The sequence below is a fragment of the Budorcas taxicolor genome, chromosome 12 (genome assembly GCF_023091745.1).
Source record: "Budorcas taxicolor isolate Tak-1 chromosome 12, Takin1.1, whole genome shotgun sequence".
NCBI classification, from domain to species: domain Eukaryota; kingdom Metazoa; phylum Chordata; class Mammalia; order Artiodactyla; family Bovidae; genus Budorcas; species Budorcas taxicolor.
The window spans coordinates 70056771-70076922 of record NC_068921.1 but is presented as its reverse complement, the minus strand read 5'-3'; the positions used below and the strand labels follow the sequence as shown (position 1 = coordinate 70076922).

Sequence of the window (20152 nt, the reverse complement as noted above, 5' to 3'; positions counted from 1 at the left end):
CCCTCTTCTCTTCTCTATGTAACTCTGTGAACATCTCTGAGGGATCCAGACTGTGGAGAGCACATACGAAAGTGATTACTGGCTAGATTTCTCTCTCCACTTTTGATACCCCCTCTTCTCCTCCTGGTTCCCTCTATCTCCCTCCTCCATCTTCTCTTCTCTGTGTAACTCCGTGAACATCTCTGAGCGGTCCAGACTATGGAGTGCACATAAGGAAGTGATTACTGGCTAGCTTGCTCTCACCCCTTTTGATTCTCCCTCTTCTCCTCCTGGTCACCTCTATCTCCCTCCTCCCTCTTCTCTTCTCCATGTAACTCTGTGAACATCTCTGGGTGTCCGTCACTGTGGAGAAACCTTGCACCTTTAACCTAGATGTTTTATCAATGGTGCTGTATAGACGGAGAAGTCTTGAGGCTACTGTAAAAATAAGACTGAAAATCAGAAGCAGGAGGCTTAAGTCCAAATCCTGAGAACACCAGAGAACTCCTGACTCCAGGGAACATTAATCGACAGGAGCTCATCAAACACCTCCATGCCTACACTGAAACCAAGCACCACCCAATGGCCAACAAGTTCCAGAGCAAGACATACCAGGCAAATTCTCCAGCAACACAGGAACACAGCCCTGAGCTTCAATATACAGGCTGCCCAAAGTCACTCCAAACCCACTGACGTCTCATAACTCATTACTGGAAACTTCATCGCACTCCAGAGAGAAGAAATTCAGCTCCACCCACCAGAACACCGACACAAGCTTCCCTAACCAGGAAACCTTGACAAGCCACCCATACAACCCCACCCACAGAGAGGAAACTCCACAATAAAGAGAACTCCACAAACTTCCAGAATACAGAAAGGCCACCCCAAACTCAGCAATATAACAAGATGAAGAGACAGAGGAATACCCAGAAGGTAAAGGAACAGGATACATGCCCACCAAACCAAACAAAAGAGGAAGAGATAAGGAATCTACCTGATAAAGAATTCTGAATAATGATAGTGAAAATGATCCAAAATCTTGGAAACAAAATGGAATCATGGATAAATAGCCTGGAGACAAGGATTGAGAAGATGCAAGAAAGGTTTAACAAGGACCTAGAAAAAAGAGTCAATATATAATGAATAATCAAAAAATGATATAAAAAACACTCTGGAGGGAACAAATAGTAGAATAATGGAGGCAGAAGATAGGATTAGTGAGGCAGAACATACAATGGTAGAAATAAATGAATCAGAAAGGAGAAAAGAAGAACGAATTAAAGAAATGAGGACAATCTCAGAGACTTCTGGGACAATGTTAAATGCCCCAACATTCAAATCATAGGCGTCCCAGGAGAAGAAGACAAAAAGAAAGACCATGAGAAAATTCTTGAGGAGATAATAGTTGAAAACTTCCCTAAAATGGGGAAGGAAATAATCATCCAAGTCCAAGAAACCCAGAGAGTCCCAAATAAGATAAACCCGAGGCAAAACACACCAAGACAGATATTAATCAAATTAACAAAGATCAAACACAAAGAACAAATATTAAAAGCAGCAAAGGGAACACAACAAATAACACACAAGGGGATTCCCATAAGGATAACAGCTGATCTTTCAGTAGAAACTCTTCAGGACAGGAGGGAATGGCAGGACATACTTAAAGTGATGAAAGAAAATAACCTGCAGCCCAGATTACTGTACCCAGCAAGGATCTCATTCAAATATGAAAGAGAAATCAAAAGCTTTACAGACAAGCTAAAGCAGAGAGAATTCAGCACCACCAAACCAGCTCTCCAACAAATGCTAAAGGATCTTCTTTAGACAAGAAACACAAAAAGGGAGTATAAACTCGAACCCAAAACAATAAAGTAAATGCAACATGATCATACTTATCAATAATTACCTTAAACATAAATGGGTTGAATGCCCCAACCAAAATTCAAAGACTGGCTGAATGGATACAAAAACAAGACCCCTATATATGTTGTCTACAAGAGACCCACCTCAAAACAAGGGACACATACAGACTGAGAGTGAAGGGCTGGAAAAAGACATTCCATGCAAATAGAGACCCAAGGAAAGCAGGAATAACAATACTCATCTCAGATAAAATAGACTTTAAAACAAAGGCTGTGAAAAGAGACAAAGAAGGACACTACATAATGATCAATGGATCAATCCAAGAAGAAGATATAATAATTATAAATATATATGCACCCAACATAGGAGAACCGCAATATGTAAGACAAAAGCTAACAAGTATGAAAGTGGAAATTAACAATAACACTATAATAGTGGGAGACTTTAATACCCCACTCACATCTATGGATAGATCAACTAAACAGAAAATTAACAAGGAAACACAAACTTTATATGATACAATAGACCAGTTAGACCTAATTGATATCTATAGGACATTTCACCATAAAACAACGAATTTCACCTTTTTCTCAAGTGCACATGGAACCTTTTCCAGGATAGATCACATCCTGGGCCATAAATCTAACCTTGGTAAGTTCAAAAAGACTGAAATCATTCCAAGTACCTTTTCTGACCACAATGCAGTAAGATTACATCTCAATTACAGGAGAAAAACTATTACAAATTCCAACATAGGGAGGCTGAACAACAGGCTGCTGAATAACCAACAAATCACAGAAGAAATCCAAAAAAATCAAAATATGCATAGAAATGAATGAAAATGAAAACACAACAACCCAAAACCTGTGGGACACTGTAAAAGCAGTGCTTAGGGGAAGGTTCATAGCAATACAGGCATACCTCAAGAAACAAGAAAAAAGTCAAATAACTAATCTAACTTTACACCTAAAGCAACTAGAAAAGGAAGAAATGAAGAACCCCAGGGTTAGTAGAAGGGAAGAAATCTTAACAATTAGGGCAGAAATAAATGCAAAAGAAACAAAAGGGACCACAGCAAAAATCAATAAAGCCAAAAGCTGATTCTTTGACAGGACAAATAAAATTGACAAACCATTAGCCAGACTCATCAAGAAACAAAGGGAGAAAAACCAAATCAATAAAATTAGAAATGAAAATGGAGAGATCACAACAGACAACACAGAAATACAAAGGATCATAAGAGACTACTAGCAGCAATTATATGCCAATAAAATGGACAACTTGGAAGAAATGGACAAATTCTTAGAAAAGTACAACTTTCCAAAACTGAACCAGGAAGAAATAGAAAATCTTAACAGACCCATCACAAGCACAGACATTGAAACTGTAATCAGAAACATTCCAGCAAACAAAAGCCCAGGTCCAGATAGCTCCACAGCTGAATTCTACCAAAAATTTAGAGAAGAGCTAACACCTATCCTACTCAAACTCTTTCAGAAAATTGCAGAGGAAGGTAAACTTCCAAACTCATTCTATGAGGCCACCATCACCCTAATACCGAAACCGGACAAAGATGCCACAAAAAAGGAAAACTACAGGCCAATATCACTGATGAACATAGATGCAAAAATCCTTAACAAAATTCTAGCAATCAGAATCCAACAACACATTAAAAAGATAATACATCATGACCAAATGGGCTTTATCCCAAGGATGCAACGATTCTTCAATATCCACAAATCAGTCAATGTAGTTCACCACATTAACAAATTGAAAAATAAAAGCCATATGATTATCTCAATAGATTCAGAGAAGGCCTTTGACAAAATTCAACATCCATTTATGATAAAAACTCTCCAGAAAGCAGGAATAGAAGGAACATACCTCAACATAATAAAAGCTATATATGACAAACCCACAGCAAACATTATCCTCAATGGTGAAAAATTGAAAGCATTTCCCCTAAAGTTATGAACAAGACAAGGGTGCTCACTTTCAACATTACTATTCAACATAGTTTTGGAAGCTTTGGCCACAGCAATCAGAGCAGAAAAAGGAATAAAAGGAATCCAAATTGGAAAAGAAGTAAAACTCTCACTGTTTGCAGATGACATCATCCTCTACATAGAAAACCCTAAAGACTCCACCAGAAAATTACTAGAGCTAATCAATGAATATAGTAAAGTTGCAGGATATAAAATCAACACACAGAAATCCCTTGCATTCCTATACATTAATAACGAGAAAATAGAAAGAGATATTAAGGAAATAATTCCATTCAGCATTGGAATGAAAAGAATAAAATACTTAGGAATATATCTACCTAAAGAAACTAAAGACCTATATATAGAAAACTATAAAACACTGATGAAAGAAATCAAAGAGGACACTAATAGATGGAGAAATATACCGTATTCATGGGTTGGACGAATCAATATAGTGAAAATGAGTATATTACCCAAAGCAATTTATAGATTCAATGCAATCCCTATCAAGCTACCAATGGTATTTTTCACAGAGCTAGAACAAATAATTTCTCAATTTGTATGAAAATATAAAAAAAAACTCGAATAGCCAAAGCAATCTTGAGAAAGAAGAATGGAACTGGAGGAATCAACCTGCCTGACATCAGGCTCTACTACAAAGCCACAGTCATCAAGACAGTATGGTACTGGCACAAAAACAGAAACATAGATCAATGGAACAAAATAGAACACCCAGAGATAAATCCACGCACCTATGGACACCACCCTTATGGCAGAAAGTGAAGAGAAACTAAAAAGCCTTTTGATGAAGGTGAAGGAGAGTGAAAAAGTTGGCTTAAAGCTGAACATTCAGAAAATGAAGATCATGGCATCCGGTCCCATCACTTCATGGGAAATAGATGGGGAAACAGCGGAAACAGTGTCAGACTTTATTTTGGGGGGCTCCAAAATCACTGCAGATGCTGACTGCAGCCATGAAATTAAAAGACGCTTACTCCTTGGAAGAAAAGTTATGACCAACCTAGATAGCATATTCAAAAGCAGAGACATTACTTTGCAGACTAAGGTCCGTCTTGTCAAGGCTGTTATGGTTTTTCCAGTGGTCATGTATGGATGTGAGAGTTGGACTGTGAAGAAGGCTGAGCACCAAAGAATTGATGCATTTGAACTGTGGTGTTGGAGAAGACTCTTGAGAGTCCCTTGGACTGCAAGGAGATCCAACCAGTCCATTCTGAAGGATATCAGCCCTGGGATTTCTTTGGAAGGAATGATGCTAAAGCTGAAACTCCAGTACTTTGGACACCTCATATGAAGAGTTGACTCATCAGAAAAGACTCTGATGCTGGGAGGGATTGGGGGCAGGAGAAGGGGACGACAGAGGATGAGATGGCTGGATGGCATCACTGACTCAATGGACGTGAATCTGAGTGAACTCCAGGAGTTGGTGATGGACAGGGAGGCCTGGCATGCTGCGATTCATGGGGTCGCAGAGTCGAACATGACTGAGAGACTGAACTGAACTGAATGACACCTTATCTTTGACAACGGAGGCAAGAATATACAATGGAGAAAAGATAATCTCTTTAACAAGTGGTGCTGGGAAAACTGGTCAACCACTTGTAAAAGAATGAAAGTAGAACACTTTCTAACACCATACACAAAAATAAACTCAAAATGGATTAAAGATCTAAACATAAGACCAGAAACTATAAAATTCCTAGAGGAAAACATAGGCAAAACACTCTCTGACATAAATCACAGCAGGATCCTCTATGACTCACCTCCCAGAATATTGGAAATAAAAGCAAACATAAACAAATGGGACTTAATTAAAAGCTTCTGCACAACAAAGGAAACTGTAAACAAGGTGAAAAGACAGCTTTCAGAATGGGAGAAAATAATAGTAAATTAAGCAACTGACAAAGAATTAATCTCAAAAATATACAAGGAACACCTGCAGCTCAATTCCAGAAAAATAAAAGACCCAATCAAAAAATGGGCCAAAGAACAGAACAGACATTACTCCAAAGAAGACATACAGATGGCTAACACATGAAAAGATGATCAACATCACTCATTATCAGAGAAATGCAAATCAAAACCACAATGAGGTATGATTTCATGCCAGTCAGAATGCCTGCAATCCAAAAGTCAACAAGCAATAAATGCTGGAGAGGGTGTGGAGAAAAGGGAACCCTCTTACACTGTTGGTGGGAATGCAAACTAGTACAGCCACTATGGAGAACAGTGTGGAGATTCCTTAAAAAACTGGAAATAGAACTGCCATACAACCCAGCAATCCCACTGCTGGGCATACACACTGAGGAAACCAGAATTGAAAGAGACACATGTACCCCAATATTCATTGCAGCACTGTTTATAATAGCCAGGACATGGAAGCAACCTAGATGTCCATCAGCAGACGAATGGATAAGAAAGCTGTGGTACGTATACACAATGGAGTATTACTCAGCCATTAAAAAGAATACATTTGAATCAGTTCTAATGAGGTGGCTGAAACTGGAGCCTATTATACAGAGCGAAGTAAGCCAGAAAGAAGAACACCAATACAGTATACTAACGCATATATATGGAATTTAGAAAGTTGGTAACGATAACCCTGTATGCAAGACAGCAAAAGAGACACAGATGTATAGAACAGTCTTTTGGACTCTGTGGGAGAGGGAGAGGGTGGGATGATTTGGGAGAATGGCATTCTAACGTGTATAATGTCATATGAGAAACAAATTGCCAGTCTAGGTTCAATGCATGATACAGGATGCTCAGGGCTGGTGCACTGGGATGACCCAAAGGGATGGTATGAGGAGGAAGGTTGGGAGCGGGGTTCAGGATGGGGAACACATGTACACCCGTGGCAGATTCATGTTGATGTATGGCAAAACCAATACAATATTGTAATGTAATTAGCCTCCAATTAAAATAAATAAATTTATATTAAAAAATAAATTAATAAAACAAAAAATAAAATGGGTTACCAAAAAAACAAACAAACAAAAAAAGAATCTGCCTGCTAATGCAAAAGACACAGGTTTGATCTCTGGGTCGGGAAGATCCCCTGAAGGAAAGGGCAACCCACTCCAGCATTCTTGTCTGGAAAATCCCATGGACAGAGGAGCCTAGCAGGCTACAGTCCGTGGAGTCTCAAAGAGCTGACATGACTTAGAGACAAGCACACAATAACAGATTCACTTGACTGTATATTTGAAATTAATACAATATTGTAAAGCAAACAAATGCCAATAAATCTTTTTTTTAAAGGTCTCAACAAGGATCTGCTGTAAATAAATAAATGGAAAAAAAGATAAAAGTTCTCATCAAGATGCAAATGACTTCACATGGATCACGGAAGTCATTTGTGGAGTCACATGCTACAAACACTTTAATACTATTCATTAGAATCAAAGAGTATATATTAGACAAGTGGCAAGAGTTTAAATTAATAACTGGAAATGAAGCTATAAACTGTAAGCATTTCATAAATATTCAGATTTTTACTTACTATCTGCCAGAATCAGGGCCGCAAAGGCAACAATAGTGACAAAGATGGCACAGATGACATCCAGATACATAGCGAGCTGTTGGGACATCGTCAAAAGCAGGAAACAAGCCTCTGGATTTGTGAACCATAGTATAATGAATAAACATAAAAACCATGTTAGCTGCTTCTAATGAAGGAGAGCATTTTTCTTAGTTAAACATTTACACAAAGTAGGACAGCAAAGTTACACATTCAAGGAAACTGAAGATTCCAGAAAGCTAAGTTCTGACAAAGACAACACATAGCACCTATAGAATCAGTCCAGCACCTTTGTGAGAAGCATGCACTGAAAACCTCGACTCACTGGTTATCAACAGAAATACAATCACAAGGGAAAAGGGAAAAATTTATAATCCGCACATTTCTGGCAGTGCTAGACCTCAACGTGAAGGTCATCCTCTCACATGTTGACTCTTCCCAGCTCTCTGATAGCAGACAGCACAGCTCACACTGTTTCCAGCACTTTCTGTCCTCATTACACGACCCTACATGTGTCTACTTTTAGGAGCCAATATCTAAAGGACCATCAGCTAACAAGATCTGCATGTGGCTTTTTAAATGCAGTCATTATCTTCAAAGCAGAATAAAGATTTTAGAGATAGGTCAAAATTTTACAGACTTAGTGGAAATTCTGAAATTTCTTCCTAGAAAAAAATTCGTTGATACAAAGTATGATCAGGTGGGTGGCAAATCAGGAAATTATATTCCTCAATCACATCTGCCACCCTGCATGCTCTGAAAAGAGAGTCAATAAACTAAAGCCTGTGGGTCAAGAACAGCCACCACCTGGTTCTGTAAAGTTTTACTGGAACACAGCCATAGCCATTTGCTGACATATTTTCTTTGCCTGTCTTTGTGCTACAACAGCAAAGGTGAGTAGCTGCATTAGAGACAGTATAGTACAAAAAGCCTACAATATATTCTACCTGGATCTTTACAAAAAAAACAGAAAAAGTTTCTTAACTCCTGCCCTAAAGAGAGAGAAAGCCACAGGGCACAGTGATGGAAGGACAAAGGACAACGCAAACAAGGCAAGGGAGAAAAGTAGAGGGTGATAAGGAAGAGGGGCACACAGAGGGATGCTGAGAGGAAGGGCTGGGGGAGGCAGGTGTGCAGAGCGGGATGAGAGGCAGCACAGAGAGAGGTGAGAGCAGCCAGACCACCTGAGAAGAAGGTCAGGCCTCAGAAGGCAGCAGATCTCATCCTTTGAAATCACCTCCAGAAACTTACAGACCTGAGTGCAAATCCTGGTGTGCGTCGAACAGTTTCTGAAACTTGTGTTCGGCTTTGTATGCCCGGATGGTCCCGAGTCCCCGGAGAGAAGATGCTAAGTGAGAAAACACTGGACTCTGTGCTGGGGAAGCAGAGACAGACACATGACAGAGAAAGTCAGGAAGGCTGGATATGAGGAAACCACTGCCTCCCAGGCTCTGTGGTCACACGTCCCGCCAAAGGGCACACCCAGGGCTTCCTGGAGGGCTGCCTGGGGAAGGAAGCTGCTCCTTTTAGAAAGGATCCTCCATGTGACCCTGAAACTCCTGTTCACACCAACCTTCACTTTAACAACCTGGACATTAAAGATTTTCTTTGAACTCACCTTTGACCAAATTCAAACTGAAGCTAGATTTATGGAAAGGAACTCTTTATTAATTAATTCATCAAGGTCCTCTCAAATACACCTCCCTCCAAATTCTTCTGGCATCTCTCCATGTGGAAATTGTTCACAGTGTTTTTTAAAACATATTGAAGGATAGTTGACTTACAACAATGTGTTAGTTTCAGGTATATAGTACAGTGAGTCACTTATTTTTTCTGATTATATTCCATTATAGGTTATTACAAGATACTGAATAAAATTCCATGCTTTACAGCCAATCCTTGTTGCTTATCTATTTTACATGGTAGTGTTTATCTGTTAATCCCATGTTCCTAATTTGTTCCTCCCTCCCAGTCCCCTTTGGTAATCATAAGTTTGTTTTCTGTATCTGAGTCTATTTCTGTTTTGTATACAGTCTTTTACTTTTTAGATCCCACGTATAAGTGATGACATATTTGTTTTTCTCTGAATTACTTTACTAATAAAAATATTCTTTCCATCCATGTTGCTCAAAATGGCAGTATTTCATTCTTTTTCCTCACTGAGTAATTATTCACTAATTTATGCGTCAGTGGCATTCCAAAATTTAATTCATTAGAGTCCTCACCACACTGAACTTTGGTGAGCTACCTGTATGCTGTCTTCACCTCAGATGAGTAGCCTAAAGGCTGGGATAGAGTCAGTACATGCCCCACCCTACACCAGAGCCAGACCCAAGACAGGGTGAGACGAGTAAGGGAGGGGACATTCCGCTGCCTCCCCCGTCTTGGGCCTCCCCCTGCACCTGCGCCAGGAGCCTCTGTGCGGGTCATGGAGCACCCGGCACTGCACTGCCCTTGTGTGCTCAGGACCCGGCAGATGAGGAGCCTTTGAATGGTCTTGACTTCCATTCCGGGAACCTGATGGATATTTTTATAACTGCCCTGCTGGATACCTGTCCTGGTGTTTGGAGGTCACTGCGGCATGTGACACTCACATCACCTTTTTAGAATCTGACAGTGTCCATTCTCTTTTGAGTGGCTTCATGTGGGTTTGGGTTCTACTGTCATATGACTGGTCATTCATTTCCTGACATCTTCTCTAAGAGCACACTGACCACGAGCACCAGGGTCAGGCTCCTGCCCATCAGGGAGCAGGTGGGCTGCAGGGCAGGGAGGACCCCTTATGGTTCTCATTCTCCACCGTGAACAAGGCTGTAACTTGCTGTTGTCAGTGGCAGACTGTGACACTGTGACCTCTGTCCGGGATGAATGATAACTTGTGTTTTATCAGCAGGAAATACCAATATCACCTTGTTACATGTGCATCTCCTGAGAAGAGCTGTTAGTAAAACCTGGGTGTTTAGAAGTTAAGATCACTTATCTTGCAGGCGGCTATGCAGATTTTATAAAATGAAAGGGAAAAAAGTCAAGGGGGAGAACTCCAAATTATTTTCAGGGCCTGACTCCTTAGCCTAACATCCGAACATCTGTCTGGGTGACAGTGTAATCAGTAGCAATGTGCACATGGGCACTGCATTGAGGGTGGGGGCTGAGGTACAAGGGAACAAAGACACAGAGCCTCCTCTTATGCTTACTGTCCTCAGTTCTACCAGCAAGGAAGGAGCAGGCTTCCTACTGTGAGACACTGGAGCTCAGAAAGGGTAGGAACCCCTGGCTGGGGGAGGACAGCTTGGGCTGGAGGCCAGTTGAGCATCCACTGGACCCTGGTACTCTTTCCACCTGGGGGTGTCTGACCAGGAACTATAACTATTAGGGCCCCACCTGTGACACTGACTTAAAGGAAAAACCTTCTCTGAACCAGAACATGATCTAACATTTCCCTTTTGTATGTTGTTCAGGCAGAGAGCTGAAAGTGAGTCAGTGGTGCTTTGCCTTTGGTCATCCAGTTGTGTGCCTGTGTTCTCATTTCAGCACCCACAAGGCTGTCTTCATTAAGTTGAATAACTTTTTATTTTAACTTCCTGTAACTTTGCCCTTATAAGAGTAACACAAACACAGACCAAACTCATGCTCCAAATAAGAGAGGCTTGGATCTCTGTTCACGCTTTTTCTGCACCCCAGTAGGTGTCCCAATCCAACCCCAGAACTCAGTCTGAAAGCAGGGTGCTCACAGGAATGACACAGGTGAATTCTGGGGCCATCACCCTGTCAGGAGGATGCCAAGGCTGCACCTCCAGAGAGCACAGAAAACTCACTACAACCAGGCTCCCATTTCCACAGCAAATGTGGTGACATCATCAACACTACTCATCACAGACAAGGCTTCTGAGAAGGAAGCAGACATGACTGTTCACCCAGGGAGATCCTGGAACGAACTCTTCAGCATGGCCTCCCTCACCTGCTTCCCTGTTGGGAGATCAAAGCTGCAACTGATTCTCTCCATCAGGGATGGTGGGCAGGGTCGATTTTAGAAACCAGGTGTCATCTCACCCTTGAACACCAGGGAACCAAACATGCCACCACCTACCTCACCTCATGCCCAAGAGTTACAGTGGGCCAGAGGGAATGCACACCTGTGAAAAGCCATTCTGTTTCTTTCAAACCCCACTTAGGGCTGAGTAGGATGCCAGGATGAGTGAATGGGAGGGTCTGCAAAGACAGTTAACTTGTACAGGGGAAGAGGGGATGTCAAGGCTCTGGTATTATGTTGCCCGATGTAACATCCTTTTTCCCACAAACACTGAGCTCACTATCCTGAAGCAGATATGTAACAGACATGGCATCACTCAGCAGTCACAGACACGTGTAACTCTACATCTCATGTGACTGACAGTTACATTTTCCACAACCCTGAGGACACTTGGGAACAAACACCACAAGGCCAGCACAACTTCCCTAGCAGGGGGAGGCCAGGGAATTGCATGCAAGGACCCTGGGCTGACAGCCTTCCTGCAGGTTATCATTCATGCTCCGTGAGACCTGCTAGTTGTTGTTGTTCAGTCCCTAAGTTACGTCTGACTCTTTGCGACCAAATGAACTACAGCATGCCAGGCTTCCCTGTCCACTATCTCTCAGAGTTTGCTCAAATTCATGTCCATTGAGTTGGTAATACTATCTAAATATTTTATCATCTGGTGTCCCCTTCTCCTCCTGCCCTCGGTCTTTCACAGCATCAGGGTCTTATCCAATGAGTTGGCTCTTCAGATCAGGTAGCCAAAGTACTGGAATTTCAGTTTCAGCATCAGTTCTTCCAATGAATATTCAGGATTGATTTCCTTTACGATTGACTGGTTTGATCTCCTTGCTGTCTGAGGGACTCTCAAGAGTCTCCTCCAGCACCAAAGTTCAAAAGCATCAATTCTTCCACCCTCGACCTTCTTTATGGTCCAACTTTCACATCCATACATGACTATTGGACAAACCATACCTTTGACTATACAGACCACTGTCAGCAAAGTGATATCTCTGCTTTGTAATATGCTGTCTAGGTTTTTCAGTTTTTCTTCCAAGGGCAAGTATCTTTTAATTTCATGACTTTGGTCAACATCCACAGTGATTTTAGAGCCCAAGAAAATAAAGTCTGTCACTGTTTCCACTTTTTCCCCATATATTTGCAATCATTGGATGGGATTGGATACCATGATATAGTTTTTTGAATGCTGAGTTTTAAACCAGATTTTTTCACCCTCCTCTTTCACCTTCATCAAGAGATTCTTTAGTTCTTCTTTGCTTTCTACCATTAGAGTGGTATCACCTGCATATCTGATGTTGTTGATATTTCTCCCAGCAATTTTGATTCCAGCTTGTGATTCATCCAGCCTGGCATTTTGCATGAAGTATTCTGCATATAAGTTAAATAAGCAAGGTGACAATGTACAGACTTGAAGTATTCCTTTCCCAATTTTGAACCAATCTGTTGTTCCATGTCCAGTTCCTACTGTTGCTTCTTGTCTTGCATGCAGGTTTCTCAGGAGGCAGGTATGGTGGTCTGGTATTCCCATCTCTTCAAGAATTTTTCAGTTGTTGTGACCCACACAGCCAAAGGCTTCCATGTAGTTAATGAAGCAGAAATAGATGCTTTTCTGGAATTCTTTTGCTTATCTATGATCCAACAGATGTTGGCAATTTGATCTCTGGCTCCTCTGCCTTTTCTAAATCCAGCTTGCACATCTGGGTAGTTCTTGGTTCATGTACTGTTGAAGCCTACCTTGAAGGGTTTTGAACATTACCTTACTAGCATAGAGATGAGTGCAATTGTGCAGTAGTTTGAACATTCTCTGGCATTCCCTTTCTTTGAGATAGGAATGAAAACTGACTTTTCCAGTCCTCTGGCAACTGCTGAGTTTTCCAAATTTGCTGGCATATTGAATTTGCAGCAAATTAACAGCATCTTTTAGGATTTGAAATAACTCAGCTGGAATTTGATCACCAGCAATAGCTTTGTTTGTAGTGATGCTTCCTAAGACCCATTTGACTTCACAGTCCAGGATGTCTGGTTCTAGGTGAGGGATCACATCACTAGTTGTTAATATTTTCTTATTTCTTCTTGTTCAAGGTCTGGTGTCTTTGGCAGTAGCTCGCAAGTACTTTATAAGCAACAAACTCAAGAAATTCTCATAGGAACCCCAGACACTGAGGGATTAAGAACACTCACTGCCCAAGATTAAGTAAGTTAACCTACCTAAGTGGTAGAGCAGACAGTTGTCAGACCCAACTCTGTTTTATTCCCAAGTCTGTACCTATGTACTAAGTTATTTCAGTCATGCCCGACTCTTGGCGACCCTAGGGACTGCTGCCCGCAAGTCTCCTCTATCCATGGGATTCTCCAGGCAAGAATACTGAAGTGGGCTGCCATTCCTTCTCCAGGGGATCTTCCCACCCCAGGGATCGAACCTGCATCTCTTATGTCTCCTGCACTGGGAGGCAGGTTCTTAACCACCAGCGCCACCTAGTTCAGTTCAGTCTTTCTGTCATGTCCAACTCTTTGGAAGCCCCTTATTCCCAAGGCTGGGCTTTTATTCACAGCTGCAGTGTCTCTGAGGGAGAAAAATCAGGGTTAAGGATGCCCATGTGTAAATACATGCATTTTTCTCCAGACTTAATTGTTTATATTCAGAAAACTCCCAGATCTAACTCAGCTAATAACTAACAGCTTTTACCATTACCATACATCTTATTAAGCACCAGAGGTTGAACAAAGTCCCTGGAAATCTTGTATGAAAACACCTTAAAACAGCAGACTTAAGGATCCATGGTCTGAATACACCTGAACAACGTGCTAACCCACTGCTACCAAAGCCTGTGGCAGACATTGCTAGTTGATCACAGCAGCCTTTCAAACAGAATTTGCATGTGACTTCATCATTCAGGCACTGCTAAATGCAGAGTGGACCAGACCATCAAAAAGAATGAACTAATGCCATTTGCAGCAACATGGATGGACCTAGAGAGTGTCACATGAATGAAGTCAGACAAAGAGGGAGAAATATCATATGAAATCCTTTATATGTGGAATCTAATAGGAAATTGTACAAGTGAACTTACAAAACAGAAATAGGCTCGCGTACTTAGAGAATGAACTTATCGTTGCCGGGGGAAGAATGAGAAAAGATAGGGGGCTTCAGATGGACGTGTACACAGTGCTGTATTTAAAATGGATAACCATCAAGTATCTACTGAGTAGCACATGGAATGTTAAGTGCAGCCTGGATGGGAGAGGGGTTTGGGGTAGAATGGATATATGTATATGTATGACTGAGGTCCTTCATTGTTCACCTGAAGCCATCACAATGTTGTTTGTTAACTGGCTCTACCCCAATACAAAATAAAAAGTTTAAAAGCAAACAAAAAAGAATTGGCTAGAGAAAGGCATGGAGAAGGCAATGGCACCCCACTCCAGTACTCTTGCCTGGAAAATCCCATGGGCGGAGGAGCCTGGAAGGCTGCAGTCCATGGGGTCGCAAAGAGTCAGACAGGACTGAGCGACTTCACTTTCACTTTTCACTTTCATGCTTTGGAGAAGGAAATGGCAACCCACTCCAGTATTCCTGCCTGGAGAATCCCAGGGACAGAGGAGCCTGGTGGGCTGCTGTCTATGGGGTCGCACAGGGTTGGACAGGACTGAAGCGACTTAGCAGCAGCAGAGAAAGGCAATCAAACACCATCCAGGTTTTATGCACTGCTCTGTGACTATTGCTATGCTCAATTTTGCAAAAATGTGCTCAATAAACCCATTATAATCAGCTGCATATTCATCATTAAGATGAAAATGTCAGCCTAAGCATCTAGAGGCAACTAGGCAGCAGGATCTGAAACTAAACCTCAGGACTTCAGTGGTCCTTCAGAGCACAAAGAAGAAGCAGGTGTATGTCTCCTGGCCACAGCAGTCAGACAAGTGAACTTACAAAACAGATGTCAGGTGTCCTTCTTTTTGCTGGTGGTTCCAGCAGTGACCTTAAGATATACTATCAGTTACTATTTAGAGAAAACAGCAGTGTTATTATTTATGGCATAGACCCACCACCTAGAGAGAGAACATAGACAATTCTAATCAACTAGCCACCATGTGGTTATCTGGGGTGTGGAGGAGGGGATATCTGGATTGAATTTACAGTCTAACATTGCTGCAGCCTACTAGAGTACCAAAAATTCCAATATTCCACAGAGATGGGGCCAAAGTTTTCAGATTCTTCAGATGAAAGATTGAGAAAATCCTATACTGCTTCTTCATTAAAAAAGCCTCAGGAAGTGCCCTTCTCTCCACTTCTGTGTGGATGGGAAGTAGCCCTTCCCTAGGTATGAATCTTAATCACATGTTCCTTCTGGAACAACCCCTCTTTGAATGTACCAGAGACCTGATTTTTCCCACAAGACTACTGAATGACTCCAGCTCATGTGCACCCTCAAATCATAAAACGTCTGAGGCCTTGTCTACACAGAAGACTGGATGGAGCTCATCACTTCCTCTTCTGCCTCCCCAGGTCCTACCATGCTACCAAGTCACACCAGCAGAACGCCACACACCGGGACTCTACTGCTCCCCATCCATCCAAACACCTCACAAGACCACACCTCACAGGAGTTCAGCTAGTTCTCTTGATGAGTGAAAACTTCTAAAGCTTTTATAAAACAGATGATCACTATCCTTTTCGCAAGTAATCAGAGTAAGTATCTCTTAAGCATTTTTTATTGTTAAAAACAAAGCACACAAATGCCACAATAAAGGGAAAAAACTCCTTTGACTGGATGAACTTAGATTTTTTTCCACTTGGTAGATACAAAGAACCATGGGACTCTATGCTTCTCTTCTTGGCTTGGTTTCTAGAAGGTTAAGTTGGTATTAATTTGTAATAACTATCCATGATTCAGGTCTCTGATATAAACATCTTCCTTCCTTATTTTTTGGCTATAGCTCTTATTACTTTTTTAAAAACGTATAACAATTCTACTTTTATTTTTTTTATTATTGATGAAATATGTACATTAATAATCAGATAAATTCAATTATTTCATCATCTGTGATTACCTATAGAATAGAAGGATTCATCATAAAATGCGTTCTCCATTATTATTATTATTATTATTTTGGCTGTGCTGTGTGAGATCTTAGTTCCCCAACCAGGGATTAAAGTTGTGCCCCCTGCAGTGGAAGCACAGAATCTTATCCACAGGACCACCAGAGAAGTCCCTGTTCCTCATTATTCTACAAGTAGGAAACTGATTGGGGTAATATACCAAATGCCTACCAGATTCCCCATCCTGGGTCCTCCTAGGGGAATATTTTTCATATAGCATCTCATATAGCTATTCCCATATAGCATCATTTATATGAGAAGTTTTGAGAAAGGAGGGAGCACAAACAGTGTGGGATCACTCAAAATACTGGTGATGATAAAGAATGAAGCTGAAAATAATAGGACTTATCTTTCCAATACATTTCCCTGGAGAAGGCAATGGCAACCCACTCCAGTACTCTTGCCTGGAAAATCCCATGGACAGAGAAGCCTGGTAGACTACGGTCCATGGGATCGCAAAGAGTCGGACACGACTGAGCGACTTCACTTCACTTCCAATACATTTAACAGCTGCAACTTACTCGGACATGTAAATGAATGCATTTTTCAAATATATCACTTCTGATATACATTTCCTTAATGTCTCCTTTCCTTTTCTTAATCTTTTGCTATCCTTGTCATTTCTAGTAGGAGAAGAAAAAATGTAATATTTAGGAGAAGAAAAACTCCTATTTTCCTTCTACATTAGTTCCAACATGATGAAATATTTTATTTTTAAGGAAAGTACTTATAGAGTGGATAATCTGTTAGGCAGTATGTCATAAACAAGACAGAACGGTCCCTGTCCTCATCGTGCTCACATTCATCTTCTTTGTGCTAAAATGCAAAGCTGCAACTGACCTGTTAAAGGCCACACTGACTCACGGTGGCCATCACATTCAATAATGTCAACTTCGTGAGAAATTCCAGAAGATAGACTCTGTGGAATTTCAGGGGTATGGTTAATCACAGCATAAATGGAAGCCAGCCTGTATTGCCATCCCAACCTGAGAGCCCCGGTACTCACCTGCAGATTCCAGGCGTTTCACATCTCGTGATGTCCTTAAGAAATACCACTGGACAACAAAGAAAATGATGCCAAACGGAATCACAAGTATAGCAACCCCAGGAATCACAGCCACCATCATGCCCATCACACCAATCACAAGTAGAAACGTCTGAAATGGCAAAAATAAATACAGAGGCCTCCTTAGGAAGGACACTTGTCAAACTTTAATTGGCTGTTTTGTTAGTATTAAACTCCTTTGCTCGAAAGACTTGTTGAAACGGTAAGGAATGCTTTCACATCCTAAGAAATAAAACTATAGGAGGTCCTCATGATGTTTATTATATGAACCAAACACTATGATAAGAACTTTCTCAGTATTCTTGTACAATTGTAAAGTAAAAAATAAATAATTTTTTTTAATTAAAAAAAAAAGAACTTTCTCAGTATTCTTGTTCACTTGCTAACTTGAGCCTGACTCTTTGTGACCCCATGGACTGCAACACACCAGGCTTCCCTGCCCTTCACCATCTCCCAGAGTTTGCTCCAACTCATGTCCATTGAGTCAGCTATAACACTCAACCATCTCATCCTCTGTCATCCCCTTCTCCTCCTGCCTTCAATCTTTCTCAGCATCAGGGTCTTTTCCAATGAGTTGGCTCTTTACATCAGGTGGCCAAAGTATTGGAGCTTCAGCTTCAGCATCAGTCCTTCCAATGAATAGTCAGGGTTGATTTCCTTTAGGACTGAACTGGTTTGATCTCCTTGCTGTCCAAGGGATTCTCAAGAGTCTTCTCCTAACCACAGTTTAAAAGCATCAATTTTTCAGCACTCAGCTTTCTTTATGTTCCAACTGTCACATCCATACATGACTACTGGAAAAACCATAGCTTTGACTAGATGGATCTTTGTTGGCAAAGTAACGTCTCTGCTTTAAATACACTGTCTAGGTTTGTCATTGCTTTTCTTCCAAGGAACAAACATCTTTTAATTACATGGCTGTAGTCACCATCTGCAGTGATTTTGGAGCCCAAATAAATTCTGTCACTGTTTCCATTGTTTCCCCATCTATTTGCCATGAAGTGATGGGACTAGATGCCATGATCTTTATTTTTTTGATAGAGCTCCCACAATTAGGAGTCCAGAAGCATCAAGGAGTGAGTTTCTAGATGTCTTCCTCCCCTGGGGGACTGGAGGAAACCCACAAGGGGAGGGCTTCATAAGTGACTCACACCTGTACCTCAGGACCTCAAATTTATCCTGTTTGTTGAAGGGAAGGAGGGAGAGAGGGAAATACCCTCACCACCTCACATACACCTGACTCACAAACTTAAAATCCAAACAACCAGCAATATATCCTCAGACCCTACATTCCAGATGGACCTCTCTCCTGCTTCAGTCAAACTCCTTCCAAAAATAGCCTGTCTTCACCTCAACTCCTTCCATGCCTCCTGGATTTGCAGCCCTTTGTAGTCTGGCCTCCTCCCATCTGTATCCTGTTCCTTGAGTCACCAGAAGCCTCCTGATTCAAAATCAACCAACAATTTTCCACAGACTCACCCTCTTATTTGAGTTGAACAGACTCGTCCTTCCTTGGCTCCCCAATCTACTTCCTCCTTTCTCCCTTGCTATTCATTGTGGGTCTCCTCTCCTCCCCTTTCTCTCTGCTTTCTCTCTGAGTATCGAACCTTCTTATCTTGACCCCTAAAACTGCTTCACTCTCCCTGGGTTGTCATCTTCACAGATTCAGCTACTACCTGCTCAATGAAAACTACACAGACTCCATGCTCATCCCAGGTCTCTCCCTCGAACACCAGACTCTTACTTCCAATGACCTGCAGGATGCCTCCACCTTCAACTTCAAGATAACTGAAATACAGGGCAAAGCTGGGATTCAAAATCAGTGAGACTAGAATTTTATCTCCTCATTACTGAGTTTGGATCCTACAGAAATCAGGTAGCTTCTATCACTGTCCTTCTATATGTCATGCAAAAATATGTGACGATTCTGATTATGACCACTAACTAACCATATACTGTGCACATGGAGGAAACCCAACCTTGGCCTAGCTTGTCATTAACAAAGATACAGAGCCTTTCACAAAATCTTTTCAAAGTTATTCACAATCACTGTTAAAATGTAACATTGTTTTTAGGGAAGATTTGTTTCCGGGGATAAATTATGTAGTTAAACTCAGAAGGACGCACTTATAAAATAAGTTTGCAGAAGAGAAAAAAAAAAGAAGAAGAAGAAGAGACATCTCTGCAGTAAAAGCACTCTACCTCCAAATCTCAGCTTAATTCACATTGGTAACAGTGAAAGCCATGCCCACAGGCTACACTGTCTGCAGTCAGATATTGACTGCTGAATTTCTACACTCCGCTTTTGATAATGCATTTCACTTCTGAAATTAACAACTGGAAAGAAAATGAAAATTCCCCACAGATTTAATCACTAAAATGTTGACAATATTAAATAACAGAAAAAAACACTCCACATGAGCAATAGTACTGAACAAAGAAATGAGAACTGAGATGACCCAACATCATTCTTTAGAACCTCAAATTCACAGACAAAACAGGGGCTGGATAGACAGTATTCCTGTAGGTCTCTCTCTCTCTTTTTTTTTTTAATACCCTTTAAGACAGAGCAATCAACTTGTTAAAA

At 41.2% G+C, this 20152-nt stretch overlaps 1 protein-coding gene across 1 annotated transcript in view; it reads right to left on the bottom strand.

Moving 5' to 3' along the window:
• The window catches only part of LOC128057513 (ATP-binding cassette sub-family C member 4-like), a 154879-nt gene that overhangs the window by 61614 nt on the left and 73113 nt on the right, over positions 1-20152 (bottom strand). The window contains exons 20-22 of the mRNA XM_052649943.1: positions 17506-17656; positions 8621-8740; positions 7348-7458 (exon numbers count right to left, since the gene is read on the bottom strand). Coding sequence (XP_052505903.1) covers positions 7348-7458; positions 8621-8740; positions 17506-17656 — 382 coding nt within the window. The remainder of the gene's footprint in view (positions 1-7347; positions 7459-8620; positions 8741-17505; positions 17657-20152) is intronic.